The sequence below is a fragment of the Bombus impatiens genome, unplaced genomic scaffold (assembly GCF_000188095.3).
Source record: "Bombus impatiens unplaced genomic scaffold, BIMP_2.2 scf_0899, whole genome shotgun sequence".
Classification (NCBI taxonomy): Eukaryota; Metazoa; Arthropoda; class Insecta; order Hymenoptera; family Apidae; genus Bombus; species Bombus impatiens.
In genome coordinates this window covers 717,939-734,684 of record NT_177318.1, presented here as the reverse complement: position 1 = coordinate 734,684, position 16,746 = coordinate 717,939, and the positions used below count along the sequence as shown (strand labels likewise).

General features: G+C 38.7%; 3 protein-coding genes across 9 annotated transcripts; 1 reads left to right on the top strand and 2 right to left on the bottom strand.

Moving 5' to 3' along the window:
• Positions 1–84: 84 nt before the first annotated feature.
• Positions 85–6,504, bottom strand: LOC100741714 (cyclin-dependent kinase 14). 6 transcript variants are annotated; one of them, XM_012390891.3, is made up of 7 exons: positions 5,948–6,504; positions 4,289–4,407; positions 3,735–3,863; positions 3,113–3,309; positions 2,652–3,037; positions 2,031–2,575; positions 85–1,944 (listed from the first exon to the last, which is right to left on the bottom strand). In XM_012390891.3, the coding sequence occupies exons 2-7, from the start codon at positions 4,365–4,367 to the stop codon at positions 1,853–1,855; spliced, it is 1,428 nt and encodes a 475-aa protein (XP_012246314.1). In that variant the 5' UTR covers positions 4,368–4,407; positions 5,948–6,504; the 3' UTR covers positions 85–1,852. The 6 variants fall into 6 exon arrangements, with proteins under 6 accessions (XP_012246314.1, XP_003492973.1, XP_012246312.1 ...); XM_003492925.4 differs by having other exon boundaries at positions 4,289–4,378; XM_012390889.3 differs by lacking the exon at positions 5,948–6,504 and adding an exon at positions 5,314–5,795 and having other exon boundaries at positions 4,289–4,378.
• Positions 6,505–7,320: 816 nt separating this feature from the next.
• On the top strand, positions 7,321–11,519 carry LOC100741395 (puromycin-sensitive aminopeptidase). Of its 2 annotated transcripts, none has more exons than XM_003492923.4 (4): positions 7,321–7,584; positions 7,951–8,195; positions 8,514–8,664; positions 8,787–11,519. In XM_003492923.4, the coding sequence occupies exons 1-4, from the start codon at positions 7,456–7,458 to the stop codon at positions 10,863–10,865; spliced, it is 2,604 nt and encodes an 867-aa protein (XP_003492971.1). In that variant the 5' UTR covers positions 7,321–7,455; the 3' UTR covers positions 10,866–11,519. The 2 variants fall into 2 exon arrangements, with proteins under 2 accessions (XP_003492971.1, XP_012246294.1); XM_012390871.3 differs by lacking the exon at positions 8,514–8,664 and adding an exon at positions 8,313–8,460.
• A 1,691-nt stretch (positions 11,520–13,210) lies between these two features.
• On the bottom strand, positions 13,211–15,455 carry LOC100741516 (DNA-binding protein inhibitor ID-2). The gene has a single exon (XM_012390872.2). The coding sequence runs from the start codon at positions 14,890–14,892 to the stop codon at positions 14,509–14,511; it is 384 nt and encodes a 127-aa protein (XP_012246295.1). The 5' UTR covers positions 14,893–15,455; the 3' UTR covers positions 13,211–14,508.
• Positions 15,456–16,746: the final 1,291 nt, after the last annotated feature.

Below are 16,746 nucleotides of genomic sequence, written 5' to 3'. Positions count from 1 at the left end.
AATATTTAAATAATTTATAAAGGTTCTAGTTCTATGGTACACTGAATAACACATAAAAGGTATAAATTCTTCAACATACACATGTACTTCAAAAACATAGTTCTTTATCTTTCTCAGTACAAGTTTGAAGCAATTTGAATATCAATAATTTCTTAGAAAAATTACAAATAAAATATAATTATAAGGAAATAAATGTGTATAAAATTAATACTTAAGCAGAACAAGTATTACAGATATAAGTGTTTTTGTATTATGTTACACTTAAAAGTCTAAACGATCCTGTGGCTTCCTGCACATGGAAAAACCTAACAAAGAATAGGGTCTGAAGTGTACCGAACTACGCTTTAATTTATTACAAAGTCACATTTATTAGTTCAGCTCAGCTATCTCAGCATCATCAGTAATACGAACCTGTTGTTCTATATACAATCTACCTTCTGCGCGTCTTTTTTCAAATAATAATTTTTAATAAGTAATAATAGTAGTAATAACGTGTCTCAAATTTTTTCGAAATATTTTTCAATTTTTTTTCTTTTTTGCTTTCGCCTCGTTGATATTTTTATAAGTGTGCTGAAAAATCGGTATAAATGTAACTACTAAAGGAGTAATATTTTACCGTAATAATCATCGTAGCTTAGAGAAAACTCGGAAGGACTGTAACACCGCTTTATGTTATCCTATATTACTATTGCAACATTATTAAAGTTGGTTCGTTTAGATATATGGTCATCGAAAACCATTTAGAAACAAGATTGGCCGAACGGTCCATTCTAAGTAACTAATACGAAATTATTAACATTTTATTCCTACAATTCGTTCAAGCACCATTGGCTGTTAAATATATGAGCGATTGAACAAATTGGATTTGATTACGTCTATAATTATTACTTCGTTCTTGTTTTACTATCACTGATAGATACTACTTTGTAAATGTCGATAATGAACTTTGATCGACCCTAGATGCTAATATTAATTCTTACAACTAGATCACTACCGTCGATATCATCAACGATGAGTTTTTTTTCGTTAGTCTTGCCGTGTTTCTTGGTGTTGGTAGCTACGACACTTGATTCGTATTGATATCTTATTTTCTTAAACTTCTATTTATTTTCTATCATCACGTCATATAATTAACAACTAGTTTTAATTCGAACAATGATCTTTTTCGTTATATACCAATATATTCAACTGTCTCAGCAACCAACGGTAAAGTCAAAAACAGCATAAAATTCATATAAAGTATTACAGGTCTTCCAGAATTTTTCTAAGTTATAATTATTTTATTATATTTTTTCTAACCAGAAACCGCCATCTCCAGACTTCACTCAGTTTGGGATCAAGAGACACAAGGCGGTGTAGTACTTTTTTTTTTGATTGGTATCAATCTAAATCTAGTATTTGGACGAAGTGCGAGGATGGGTCGTGCGTGCTTTTGCTTTCTAAATCGAGCGTGCAAATCTCATAAAATCGTTTTACTTCATTTAGCCACAGATAGCTTACTTTCGTATTTTCTTCGCCAGTTAATAATTTATCTTCGTTAATTCATTTGATACATGTGTACTAGTCTTGAAAAAAAAAAGGAAAAAAAGAAACAAAATACGAATGTCGCAATTATGTATATGAATGTGTTCATGTTTGTGTGTGCACATATCAACATGTGTGTGAACGATGATTGGAATTTGTAGAGCAGCCCTGAGAAAGAGCGATTGACGCGCGTGGAAATAACGTGTAGGTGAATTAAGGCATGTTGCCTGTGTGAATTTGATCTGTATGAGAATGAACGTTTCATTGAACATGTGAATTTGGGAATTACTTATTATTTACTTTTTTTTTCTTTACGTTTACTTTAACCTCAAGTCTTAAGGGCTGTGTGACGCGAATCTGCACACCCGTGCCTCGAATTTGTATACAAATGACAACCTTCAACACTAAATATCGATACTTCTGTAAAGAAATAATATCCGATCAATGACAAATTACAGTTCCAGTAAGATAAATATATATTTTTTTAATAAATATACTGAACTTACCGTCAGGCAACTCGTATAGTTTTCTAGGAAGAGAGGCAAAGTAAGAATGCCTTAACGCTTCTTCAGCTCCAATCCGTTGATCCGGATTTAACTGCAGAAGCGACGATGCCATACTATCACCTTCGGCAATATCATAGAGTCTAGGAAATGAAAGACCCAATTTTCGTGGAGGATAGAATCCCAGTCTATGTGGTTTATATCCTGGCAGGTGTGTGACACCAGGCCAAGTTTCTTCAGTAGGAGTACCCAATACTTTGAATATTTTATCAAGTTGGTCGTACGTACAGCGTACACCTGGGAATGTTGGTTCACCAGTCAACATCTCCATAAATATGCAACCTACTCCCCACATATCAAGCGAGGTAGAATACTCTGTGGAACCCAAAAGAACATCAGGTGGCCTGTACCATAATGTCACAACTTCATGTGAGTACGTATGTGACGGTACAGATTTAGCTCTCGCTAAACCGAAATCTGCTAGTTTAAGTTCTCCTATTTCACTGATTAACAAGTTTTGCGGCTTCACGTCTCTATGTAATACTCTCCTAAATTAACATACGATAAATTAGTTATTAATATTAAACTCGAAAATCTTAAATTTATATGTACGCGTGCCTTTACCTGCGGTGACAATACGCCAATCCTCTTAATAATTGAAATAAGAATAGTTTAACATTTCGTGGATCTAGACCACCATTACCGCTTCCATACCTCTCCATATATTGCGATAGATCAGTATGAACATATTCAAAAACAAAAGTAAGAGTCTCGCGCGTATGAATTATATCGTGTAAAGTAACGATATTGCTATGCTTCAATTCTTTAAGAAGGCTTGCCTCGCGGATGGCAGTAAATGGAGCACCTTCTTCCTCTTGTAGTCTAATTTCTTTAAGTGCCACCATTTGATTTGTAAGATGACTATAGCCTTTGAACACTGTGGCATACGATCCTTCCCCTAATTGTTCCAGTTTTATATAAGCTTCGGATTTACCGAAAGGAGAATCTCCCTGCGAATATAAGCATAAACACTTGTTAACACTAAAATGTTGAAAGAATATAAGTAAATATGAGTCTAGCATTACCCCAAATGCTGAAAATCTCTTGGTTCTTCTAGGAGGTGGATCTGGCCCAAGGAAGACCTCTGACTTGGGTCGTGGTGGACGCCGAGGTCTTAATATTACTCTCGCTTCTTCACGTATATCCTCGTCGAGAAGCTTGGAATCACTAGAAACGGAAAGCTGCCGATGCACTCTCTCATGGTCGCCCACACCTGTCCATTCTATGACATCCAATTTCGTCCTTAAAACTTTCTTTAAAATAACAGCAATAGGAATCCACGTAGAATCATAATCCCTCAATATTTTATTAATACATAAAAATTTTAGTGTATGTGCAATACATATTTAGTAAACAATACATTATAATGGGTCAATTTAATCATACTACTAGTTTCTATTAACTACTAAAGTAACAAATATTTACCACAGATATCAAACCCCGATGTAAATGTTTTTCATAACAGTTATCTATTTAACATGTTATGACTTCAAAAAAAAGATGGTATGTAGCTTCCTGATAAGTGCCAATGTGCACTATAAAAACTTAGTTTGATAAATAGAGTTATTCGTTAAACTATTTATAGTCATACTATATATTATAAAAAATATAATACTTTCTTTTATAATAAATAAATTTTGCACTTACCATAACGACGATCCTTATCTGCAGGTATATTGCCGTTTGGTTCTAAACGGTCTAGGAACTCCTCGGAATAGCCATTATATGGCAGTTGACCCCTGTTTGCAGCATCATCAGCCTCTTCTTTTGATATTGCTAAAATAGACAAATCAATAATTAATATTTATTAATATCAATAATTTTTTAATCAATAATTTTGATAAACTAATATTAAAAACATTTTTTATCAATCTTTACTATACAATACAATATAAGAAATAGATAAAGTAAAAAATGTAAATAAAGATCAGAGTAGCAATTACTTAATTAACTTGGAAGTACATGCGATAAGCAATATTATTTTACAATACAAAACTAATACCAATGATAATGAAATTATATTTGTGGAACCTTTTAAGTGTCTAAATGGACATTAATTTTTTTATGACCTATCTTTATATAATGAAAAAGTACTATATTTAAGTAATAGGTATTAAACTCATCTTATCTTTTTATTTTATAAGGTATTTTACATAATATATCGATGTTGTGTAACATCAGATAATTTTGATTATACTTACAAAGTCTTCCAAAGCTGTGGCTAAGCCTTTTTTTCAGCTTTTGTACTCTGCTAAGAGCACCTCCTTTCTTCTCCCGCATTGTCACAGACCCTGTGCATAATAAGCGCAATCTTTAGCAACTGTAAATCAAAACAAAGATATATAAATTCAGACATTGGCATACTATAATATATAACCAAGAAACTCAGAATAATTCAAACGTTATGGACTATTACATGTGTGATGACATCATGCAGTGTGCAATGCCAGTGTTCCTCAATCTTATGATTAATAGTGGCAGGGATGTGTAAGATATATTTGTCTTGGATAAAGTGCTACATATATATGACAATATTATCAATGAACACTTCTTTCAGAAAGAAGAATATATCTTGTTTATATAGATAACAATATTTTTTCTTCTGTTAAATAAAGTAAAGATTACCACCATGTAACAGTATGTTCGTTGAAACAATGAAATAGTAGAGCAGAAGAGTTTATAACTGCTTCTACAAATACAAACGACATTCTTTCTTAATTTATGTACCATATAAGTATGTATGCTCAATTCGAAAAGATAATAGCACCAGTTGTTCAACTGCATTGACAAAGTTATTCTATTGAAGAAAATTCATATCTAATTAAATTCATGAATTAATACATAACATGAACAATTGTTAGCAGATTACGATATTGAAACAATGATATGCTAATACATAATAATAATGAGAATTTGAAAGTGATCATACATTTTTTCAAATATAAGATAAGTTTTTCTTTAAAAACCTATAGTTTATATCTTAAGAGCAAATAACTTATAGCTCTATAAACATGAATTCCATTGTTAGGAAGCAACAAATAATTAGATATTTGATAAATATATGCATACATAAATACATGATGTGTATGGTTATATGTATCTCATGTATAACGTATATACACCGTACAATGTACATACATGCGTATACGCACATGTGTTGTTACTACAGGTCAATGAACTAAAGAAAGTTTAGTTATAACGTGTGAAATAACGATAGATAAATTACGTTGATAATCTTTAGAGTGACTACTGACTCCACATCTCATTTCACGGTGTTCCGCATGCTTCCCTGTACACAAAAGCACTTTTCTCCATTCACGCATCTGTCGCGGTTCTACGAGTAACGTTTTCGCGGCAATGGAAATGCACTACAATATCCAGAGCACTCGAGGTGACGATGCACAACTTTGATACAATATCACATCTGATAAACTCGTCTACGCAACCGAAGTTCGATAAAAAGCTTCGCCAAGAATGTACATGATTCGTTTCTCTCTTCGAAATACATACTGTCCGCCCCCACCCCTCTCGTTAGTAAACGACACGCTCTCCTTGCCTCTCTCTTTGCTGCACTCTCTTCGCCTGTCACTTTGTCTCTCTTTGTCGGACCAATGTCCGCCCCCATAATCGCGCAACTTTTGACACTCTGTCCGACACTACTCGATTGTGTTTTACCAAGTCCACATGTGTAAACCAGAGAGACGATTCAATTCGCAATGAAACACGAACAGAGGGTAAAAACGGAAAGCGGTACACGAGCGTCGAGGACACGGTCTAAGGCTGCGGAAAAATGAAAAAGGGGGGGGAGCAGCCGGGGGAATTAGTTCTGTGATAGTCGGATCTCGCGGGCGTCAACTTACCCTCTTTGCTCTTGGAGGCGGTGGAGCCCTTGTCTTGACAGTACATGATTACTCATTCGCTCGAACGCACGAAACACATCACATATGGGCGGTGACGCACAGTGTGTGTGTATATGTGAGAAGCTATGTTTCGTGGTGTTCTTCTCGGGCAGGTCAGGTCCGGCGAGTACCTCCTTCACCTTTCCCGTATCTTGTACATCGGTGGCAGGGTACGATACTTTCCTAATGAACTGATCGCCATGAAAAACACACCACCGTCTTCCCGTTCACCGCTTAAAGATCTCGCGCCGTGCGCTCTCGCCGTGCTATGCGCTCCGCCGATATTATCCCCGGTTAGACCTCGCTGAACGTTTACACGTTCTCGATTCAGTGAAATATCTCAAATATCTTTTGCAACCGGGTTTCTCTATCGCGACTTCCTGGATATATGGCGGGTGCTCGCGCACGCCACCACTACCTCGAATAACTCATCCGCGAGAACAAACTTCTCCCACGAAGTTCTCTATTCCCATAGCCCCACTACTGCCTCGCGCCACAGACAAAAGTCTGAAACTGGCCGATCTACGTTGGCCTGGGTATATACAACATGCAACCAGAATGGCTACTCAATAGGATTTTCATACGTGTTCGTTTACACCCATCTGGATTTTGTTATCGTACTCTTTTGGTGCTGGAGTTACATTGTATATATTTCATTGCATTGTGTAATCCTTTTAATTAATAATAATATGTATATGAGTCTTAAAGTGAGTTTTTATATTTATTTTGCAAAATAAATAAAGTCATCAATTACATATTGTTAGTTTTCATGTTACGAACAATATCAAATATCAATATTTGTTTTTATTTGCCATATTGTTGATAAACTATTCTTAAAACACGATTACATACTCGGCTAATTTAAAATCTACTTTCCATTACTGTAAAATATACCTAAACAAGTTCCTAGTATAATATAATATTCCTTTCTGTATATTATATAATCATAGGCAAGCGTTAACCGTTTATTCTAGCTGTACCTAAATTATGCAACTTATATCTTTTTCTAATTCAATTCACTTCAAGTACGGACGCGCGTGTACAGTTAATTAAACAATTTTACAAAATATTTACATTTAAGTCAAGTAAAAAGTGAAACAACGACTTGTTTTCAATGAAAATAGGAAAATTATAATATTAAGGAATTAAAAATTAATGTAGTTGGAATAAAACAGTAACACTGAAATTTTTAGTGCGAGTATAGGATATGGATTAAAATCAAAATTTGCGCGTTTATGTCCATGGCGACATCAGAGCACGTGATTTGTTCTTTTTAACAGTTATAGTTCCATTTTTATTCGCATCTTTGTGTATAGCATGCATATTGCGCATGCGTCTGCGATGGTTTGAGGCGTTGCGTGTTAGTGCATACTTTCGCGTTGTGAGTCGGCAAAAAGGAAAAGCTCAAAACGGGTTTTAAGACATTTCGATATTTAAGGATTTTTCGAATCGCGGTTCAACATCGAGCGATGTCAAGCGTAGAAAAAAAGCCATTTCGTCGGCTGCCCACAGATGTTCAGCCTTACCACTATAACATCGTTTTGTCACCGAATCTGAAAACTTTTGTTTTCGACGGCAAGGAGGATGTGCACATTGACGTAAGCTCAGTCAATCTAGATCACTCATTGGCATATTAATTATTCACGTGGCTCCTAGTAAATTTGTAATTTGAATGATAGAACAAAAAATGTTAACCATATGGCAAACATAACCACAAAATTTATACGCTATATATAAAACAAATTCTAATATAACCTTGAATGACAGTAAATTTGAAGGCATTTTTCTTATCTTGCTTTATCTGTCCTTAAAATTCTGAAAATGTGTATGATTACTAAAAGTAGAACATGATAAGATAGTCATATGAAAGATATTTGATTTGATGTTTTATGCCAAGATGTTAAATGTTACGTTCTTTTAATTTTATTGTCACTTTATTAATTATGATTTTTTAATATTTGCAGGTCAAATCGTCTACAGACACTATCGTTTTAAATTCATTGGACATTGATATAAAGAGCGTAATTTTTAATGATAATGATGGAAAAGTTATTCCAACAAAACAAATTGAAGTTTGCTCACCCGAAGAAACAGCCACTTTGGTATTTGAAGAAAAATTACCAATGGGTAGAAGTGGATACTTGAGCTTGGAATTTGTTGGGGAAATTAATGATAAAATGAAGGGTTTCTATAGAAGCAAATACATTGGGTACTACAATTTGTATAGAATTATAATAATATGATTCTATCAAATATTTATTTTATTATAAGAGTTATACATTTTTTTTTTTTTTATCATTTATTATAAGAATTTAACATTTTGTAGACAAAATAAGTACTATGCTGTAACTTATTTATGTCCTACATCAGCTCGTAGACTTTTTCCCTGTTGGGATGAACCATCATTAAAAGCTACTTTTACTATACAACTTGTGCTTCCTCGTGATATGTCACTTGTTGGTTTATCAAATATGGTAAGCAATAATTGGCATTTTTAAAATAACAAGGATCTTTTATGTGTTTGCAGGACCAATGGAACTGTTGAACATGCAGCTGTAACTCAATTCGAGCCAACAGATGCTAGACGTTGCTTCCCATGCTGGGATGAACCAGCACACAAAGCCACGTTTGATATTACTCTAAATGTACCATCAGGTCTTACAGCACTTTCCAATATGGTAAGCAGCGCCTAGCACATGTGGTTTTATTTATTTTTTCTTTTGTTTTCTTTTTTAAATAAACATTAATATTATTAAACATATACATAATTTTAGAAGAAATATTTATTTATTTGTTTTAGCCTATTAAAAGTAAGGTAACGAATGAATCGGTCGAGACTTTAGTATTTGAGAGGACACCAATCATGTCGACGTATTTAGTAGCAGTGGTAGTTGGTGAATTCGATTACATAGAAGACAAATCGAGCGATGGTGTACTAGTACGCGTGTACACCCCGAAATCGAAGAAAGAACAAGGACAGTTCGCGTTGGAAGTAGCGACAAAAGTACTGCCATATTATAAAACCTACTTTGGAATTGCTTATCCACTCCCAAAAATTGATCTTATCGCGATTGCTGATTTCTCATCCGGAGCTATGGAAAATTGGGGTTTAGTTACATATCGAGAAACTTGTCTTCTAGTAGATCCACAAAACACGTCCGCCGTGCGGAAACAGTGGATCGCTTTAGTCGTAGCGCACGAACTGGCGCATCAATGGTTTGGAAATCTCGTAACCATGGAATGGTGGACGCATTTATGGTTAAACGAAGGATACGCTTCGTTTGTGGAATTCTTATGCGTTGCCCATCTGTTTCCCGAATACGATATTTGGACTCAATTTGTGACAGACACGTACATCAGAGCATTAGAGCTTGACGCTTTAAAGAATAGTCATCCGATCGAGGTACCAGTCGGTCACCCTTCTGAAATCGATGAGATTTTTGATGACATTTCTTACAATAAAGGGGCATGTGTTATTCGAATGTTGCATTCCTACATTGGAGACGACGACTTTCGAAAGGGTATGAATCTCTACTTGAAAAAGCACAGCTACGCCAATGCAGAAACTGGAGATCTTTGGGACGCTCTGGAGGAAGCCAGCAATAAGGACGTACGCAGCGTGATGTCCACTTGGACCGAGCAGCAAGGATTCCCTGTTGTCAGAGTTCAACATCGTCAAGAAGGCAGCGATCGAATTCTGTCTCTGTCTCAGGAAAGATTCCTAGCTGATGGTTCCGTGGATACCGGAAACAGTTTGTGGATCATACCAATTAGCATAAGTACGTCGAAGAATCCAGAGGAGTGTGTACTTAAGGCTTTGTTCGACGAGAAGACGAAAGAGTTTCGAGTCAAAAACGTTCCTGAAGATCACTGGGTAAAGATCAATCCTGGAACAATCGGTTTCTACAGGACTCACTATAGCCCAGAAGCATTGTCTCTCTTGTTACCGGCTGTCAAAGATCACGCGTTACCTCCCTTAGATAGACTGGGTCTGTTGGACGATCTATTTGCTATGGTACAAGCTGGTCATGCTTCTACCGTAGAAGTACTTCAACTTATGCAAGCGTTTCAACATGAAGACAATTTCACTGTATGGTCTAGTATAGTCAATAGTCTAGGAAAAATCGGAGTTCTCGTGTCTCACTTGGATTTTGAGGATTCGTTCAAAGCATTTGGACGTAACTTGATGCGCGACATCACCAACAAACTAGGCTGGGATCCTAAACCTAATGAATGTCATCTGGACACCCTTCTACGATCCCTTGTTCTAGGTCGTATGGCAGCATTGAACGACGAGGATACTATACAAGAAGCGAAAAAGAGATTTGAATTGCACGTTTCTGGCATCACGCTACTCGCTGCCGATTTACGCAGCCCTGTTTACAGGGCTGTACTCTCTGTTGGCGATGCCGACACTTATGAAACCATGCTGAGGCTTTATCGAGAGGCAGATTTGCACGAAGAGAAAGACAGAATATTGAGAGCGCTAGGTGCGATCAAAGATGAAACCTTGTTGGCAAAGGTTCTAGATTTCGCTATGAGCGACGAAGTTAGAGCTCAGGACACAGTGTTTGCTATCATGTCGGTGGCAATGACTTACAAAGGCCGCGTGATGGCTTGGGACTTTTTCAAGGAAAATTGGAAGACCCTGCTCGATCGATACGGTGGCGGTTTCTTAATTTCGAGATTGGTGAAATTCACTACGGAGAATTTCGTTACCGAGGAACGAGCCAAAGATGTCGAGGAATTCTTCAAGAACCACCCGACACCGGGAACCGAAAGAACGGTCCAACAGAGCGCCGAATCCATCAGATTGAACGCGGCATGGCTTGCCAGGGATAAAGACTCTATCAAGGAATACTTGATCACTCATGTTTAGTAGTACCATGAGTTATTTATCTTGAGTTCTTGTCCTTACCTTGTTACAATTTCTCATACAATAGAAAATCTAAAGGGCTACAGTATGCCATCCTGCGATCGTATTAAAAATAAAACACGAGTTGCTTCGAGTCAATTTAGAGAAAAAGAGAAGATTACAAGGATTCTCTTGTAACACACGACATCGTAGAATTCGCCTTTACAGACATACATATACACACGCATACACACAGACGGGTACACATATACAACAGTTGCTTCAAAGGAACCTCGACTGCGTGCATAGTTGCTCGTTGTTTCGTTGCAAATTTCGTTGCAATTCTTTCAAACGAATGTACAAGAGTTACGAGAAGATATTACAGTCCGTACTACCGAACTTTATCGAATGACGACGGCATTTTTCAAATCGCTGCATTATATTCTTTGGCATTTACTTTCCCAGTTTTATGATTCACATACGATGTAAGTTCTTTCCCCGATAAGCATGATGTCTCAAAACCGCGCACTAGTGTTTACCACTTTTATAATATGAGTAAAATGAGTGAATCAAGATGAATAAAAAGAAAGAAAACAAGCGTGTAGCTGCAGAAACTCATTTATATCACGTACTATAACCGAGAAAATTGAAATAAATACTTCTACGCTTGTATCTTTACGACTACGTATTCAATTAGCTTTCTCCGTTCTTAATATTTAACAGTATTAAAAATTTCATTTGATCGACCATATTCACATTTTATTAATCATCAAATTCATAACAACCAGAATCCACCCCTCAAGCCTCCAACCTATGAAACTCTCCGCCTCCTCGGTATCTCGTGATTGAAGCACGCGTGGGCGAGCAGAAGTCATATCGGTCACTTAAGCGTCGTTACACGCTCGCAAGGTGACGGTTGCGGAGTACGAGTTCGCTCCTTATCCCCAGCATTGATCAGCTCTTTTAACCCGCGTAGGAGGGTTGTGCTGCCGTGAGTCAGCTTCCACTTTCGTTTATTAGCGCGTACACACGCGTGTATCCAGCCTGGTGGTTTGCGTCGACTAGTCGTCCGCCACCCTCTTTATCTCTCTCTTTCTCTCTCTCTTTCTATCTCCCTACGGTGCTTCCTCCCCATCTCACCGTATGAATACGAAGCAAACTCGAGTGGCCGAAGGGATGAGAGAGCTAGCCGGGCCGGGGGCACACGCGCTCGGACGGAATCAGTTCCCGTGGGTATTCCGTGGTCTCGAGGTTCCCAGGAGCGCGCACGCGACCCGGGACAGGGGACACACGATCAATACGGGAACTTAGCGAACTCCTACAACGATACATCGTGCGACCACTACCAGCCCTGTCCTCTCCTTGCCTCGACGAGGACGACCATCCGAAGGGCCGCCTCCTCCTCGCACGTGTGCACGGATTATTACGTACACGTGTGTCCATTTAAGTCAGCCCACCCCGCGCGTGTTCCACGGGACGCTCGCGGATTTATCGTTGAAAGCGATGCAGCGACCTAACGAGAAGAAATTGCCGATGGGGATCGTTACGGGTTGAGCTCGATTGTCGGGAACAGTCCCTTTTTCGAGGTAATGTCCCCGGAACACCTTATTCGCCAACAACTTCGTTGGCTTTTCCATTGCGTCTCGTCGACCAAGGAAACCTTTATTGGACCATTCTATTTCTTGTAATAGGCACCTGTGCTGGCAGGAACGAACGCGCGGGATATATCACCTATTCGAATCGTTTTATCGATGATTAAGACTTTATACTCGAACGCCTTGGGCAATTTAGCGTGATGTATGCGTTGGGCCGAGGGTGAAAGGATTATGGTATCAGATGGATCTCCCGGATTGGAGATCGGGTAGAAGGGCTGGCGTAATCGCTAGAAGTTTTTAGGGTAAAACTTGGAGGAGAATGGCAAAAGTAAGGTATATATGAATTTATTGGCGATATTTTACGAAAAGGCTGCGTGCTTTGGAACATTATATTTATGAAGAAGGAAATATATTGTCAAGTTATATTTTTACCTTTAGTATCCTTCGAAAGGTTGAGATTTTCTGTTGGATAACAACTTACATAAATATACTCTTGTCTTATTTCTTCTCAGCGTTGCGCACAGTGGCGAGCATAAAAATAGAAACAGTCCTAATTTTGTTTGTAATTATTAGTCGAAATAAAGACAAACATTGTTCTACATTATAAGAAAAAAGACATTTCACGATATAATTAGTTGAAATTACAAGTTCCATTTTCCTCTTTACACGCTTTTTACAGCTTAAACGATATTTTTTATCCTTTTTTTTTTTGTTAATCAACTAATCTGTTAAGGGGAGGGATCATCGTCGATGAGAAAACAGTATACACAAAAGTAATCGTATGGACACAGTTTGTATTTTATTTCGCGCGCGAGCGAGCATAACCAACTCGCACATCAAATATACTTACACTTTACAGCCTTTCAGTCTTCGCGAATATACAATAATTACGGAGAAAATTTCTAAATTATAATATGAAAAGCAATAACAATGATAATCATGTAATAATAATATAATATAATAATAATAATAATATAGAATCGACCGTTGCGATTAATGTAATAATTCATAATACAAATAAATTCGCTTTATTATCTACAAGGGGGAGTTCAAAATAATACATGCTCTGATCAACGCGATGATAAACATTTCTCTTCCACGCGAAAACTACGAAAGAAAAGGAAAGGCGATCCATTCACGACTGGTTGCGGACGAGGGGGTGGTACTTACAATTAAAACGCAGGTGATCAATTCGATTTCGATCTTCGTCGATCCTTAAATATACATTCGTTCCTCTAAAACGAACATTTATAGAAAAATTTCCTAGATTTCGAACTAAACTATCGGAATTTTTTGTCGAAACGAATAGTTGCAATATTATAAAATCAATCGACGCGAAGAAACGATCTTTCTATATGTTACAATTCGGAATTACGAAACAAAGTAACGAGAGAATGATAAAAAAAAAAAAAAGATCAACGCGATCGTCGTTCGCGATATCGAGAAACGAGACACGTGTAACACAGTTCGGATTAGGAGAGGATTATAAGAATCGGAGAAGGGAGGTCGGAAGGCGGAGAGAGTTTGGTGGATCAAAAAAGAAGTGAATCGATTAAAAGATGAGAAAAGGGGTCTCGTGCGAGGAATGCGGTGAGTTCTATGTACAAGTATTTACATCTTTACTCGAAGAAAGAAGTTAAGATCGGCCGTAATCGGCCCGCTTCGTCGTCCTTCTTTCACGTCGTCTTCGTTCTTCTCTTCAGGCGCCGCGCCGCCTCGAGACGTCGAGCGCATCCCTATTCGATGTCCTCGCTCTTTTCTCGAAACGCTCGACAAAATCCCGTTCTTCTCCCGAATACCTGAACATCAGGATACCTTTCATCCCTGTTTCCCTTCTGGACCTTCGAAATCTTCAAGAAATCTCTATACAGTCGAAGACGAGCACAAAACATGGTTGTAGCAACGTTCTTCCGGAGAAACGCTACCACAATGAGCCGAGTTCTCGATTCAACTCCCCGAAGATGACTCGAACAATCCCGCGACGTCGAAACACGGAGGTCAAGCCGTCAGCCCACGAGGACAAGAAGCTCGCAGCGACCTGAACCTCACTGGAGCTCGTTCGCCGATACAGGTCACCGTTCCGCGACCATTCCGGTGATCGTGGATGTTGACGATGTTGTCGTCGTCGTTGGGACGGTCGTCGGGGCATTCAACAATGGTTGCAACGGTTGCCTCGGTGTCGTTTTCGCTACGGTGGATTCGTGATGAACGTTCGTTTCCTCCAGAGTCGTCTGAAGATCGCAGATGTACTCGATCACCCTCTGGATAACCTCGAGCTTGGATAACTTCCGTTTCCTCGGCATGTCAGGCACCAGGGATCTCAGCTTCGTTAGGTAAGCGGCCACTTCTTCTGCTTCCAGGTCACGACGAGTTCCGTTGATGCCCAGGCTGCTGTGCAGAACACCTCGACTTGGCGGTACTCTGCCGCCCACTGGGCTTACCACCATCGCCTTCATATCGTACGCGTATATGCGTGTTTCTTACTTCTGGTCGATTTTCAGTCGACGCGAGAGTTCGCTCGCTAAACGGCACACAGTGAGCAGTTAAGCGGCGAAAAAGATGTGGGTCGTCGATTAATTCGATCGGGCAGCACACTTTCCGAAATATACGGCTGCTTATCTGCCGGACGCCAGTGCACGCACCCCGTGTATTTATCGATCGAACCAACCCACCAAAGTAAGCGCACGAGATAGCGGTAGAGACTCGCGCGATCTTGGTCTTTCGTTCTTCTTTCTAATTCCGTCCACTTTTGTATGCCGCTCCTTTTTCCTTTCGGTGAAGTTTGACGATTTACAACACCAACGTCACACACTATTTCTATGGCTGTCTGTGTTATCGCAAGATAGTTACACTCGCGTTGAACATCGCCTTGATCGAACTGTTTGTTAATTCGAGAAGAGAAATTTTCTGATGACTATTCCGAACGCAACGAGTGCGCAAGAAAAGAGCGTGCAGCGTACTCCTTGTAACGTACACGTTACGCTCGACGGATCGAAATCAACTGGCCTCCGCCCCTCACCTGCGCGCTTATATAGCTTTCCCCCACCCGGTACCGTTCTACCCGCGACGCCTCCACTATCCATACGGCGCAATCGCTGCCCGAATAAAATAGCGTTGGATTCGAATCGCTCACGAAACGAATTGTTATCTGACCTATTTATATATGCACTTTTGGTAAATATTTATGCATAGGTGATTTCTTTTTTCTTTTTTTTTCTCTTTCTTTTCGATCGACTGAAAAAAATGGCCGCTATTTGTGATCGGAGATAATGTAATCGACGATAATCTTGTTTGCACTGTACTCGATTGCGCGGGCTATTTGCCGGTACATGTGAACCGAGCGTCGATTTCTTTAGAAAAATTATTTTACTGCGAAGTATAAAGTGGTATTCGTGTCGCGTCGATCTTTGTTCTTAATGCTGGCTAGATTGGTTTATTAAAGAAGAATGTTGATATTTATTTATATTTGAAGATTCTTTTACCTAATTTTTCCTTTTTTCTTTTTGTTTTAGACTTTAGATCTTGTAATTGTCGCCATCTATCTTGGTACGTAGTTTAATAAAAAGGGATATACATATTGGCAGGATATCGCGTAGGTAGTTCGTTTCATAAATTTAATTTATTCGTCAATGTACAGCTACAAATACGGTAGTTATTAAACAACCAATGGAAACAATTGCTACTATTCAAAGCAAACATTCGGCTTCCTTAATCAGTACGGAAATACTAAAATAGCAACGTATAAAATGTGTCACACGATATATCATTTTCTATTAATATATTCTTTCCACGGGTTAATTTCCTGCGGTATGATCGCATACGTATTATGTAGCCCAAAGTCATACAAACTACCTAAGAACTTCAACCGTACTTCCTTACCCATACCAGGTGTACACAACTTCTATATAACCCAAAATCCTGTACCACGGCCGAACACCATATTGTACGTACAAACACGTTCCCAAACCATCGATCTCGTCATTCTTCCAAACGACGTTCTGTTACCCCCTATAAGGCATCCCTTATATTCCATTCACAAGCTGTAGCCAGCAGCTAACCGAAGAAGCAGTGAAAAAGGACGAGGCGAGACAAACAGGAGAAAAGAGGGAAGAAAATCCGACAGAAGCGGACGGGTACACGTATCGTGAGCCGAGGCGACGAATAATTCGCGGAAAGGCGCGAGCAGGAACGCCGCCAGGAATTCCTGCTGGACGCCTGCTCGCTATCTCCGTCACCTCCTCCCCGGTCATGGAGCTTGTTCCAGCGAAAATCGTTCGGCTCGAAGCCAACCGTAGTCGGGGGTGTTTGAC

What these genes read in the sequence shown, in the direction of transcription:
- LOC100741714 (XM_012390889.3), bottom strand. Translation starts at nt 5,410, where the DNA reads ATGCGTGAATGGAGAAAAGTGCTTTTGTGTACAGGGAAGCATGCGGAA. An exon ending in TCACTCTAAAGATTATCAAC is followed by an intron (nt 4,379 to 5,313) that starts GTAATTTATCTA and finishes TATTATGCACAG; the next exon opens with GGTCTGTGACAATGCGGGAG. An exon ending in TTGGCGTATTGTCACCGCAG is followed by an intron (nt 2,576 to 2,651) that starts GTAAAGGCACGC and finishes ATGTTAATTTAG; the next exon opens with GAGAGTATTACATAGAGACG.
- LOC100741395 (XM_003492923.4), top strand. Translation starts at nt 7,456, where the DNA reads ATGTCAAGCGTAGAAAAAAAGCCATTTCGTCGGCTGCCCACAGATGTT. An exon ending in TATAGAAGCAAATACATTGG is followed by an intron (nt 8,196 to 8,513) that starts GTACTACAATTT and finishes ATGTGTTTGCAG; the next exon opens with GACCAATGGAACTGTTGAAC. An exon ending in TTACAGCACTTTCCAATATG is followed by an intron (nt 8,665 to 8,786) that starts GTAAGCAGCGCC and finishes TATTTGTTTTAG; the next exon opens with CCTATTAAAAGTAAGGTAAC.
- LOC100741516 (XM_012390872.2), bottom strand. Translation starts at nt 14,892, where the DNA reads ATGAAGGCGATGGTGGTAAGCCCAGTGGGCGGCAGAGTACCGCCAAGT.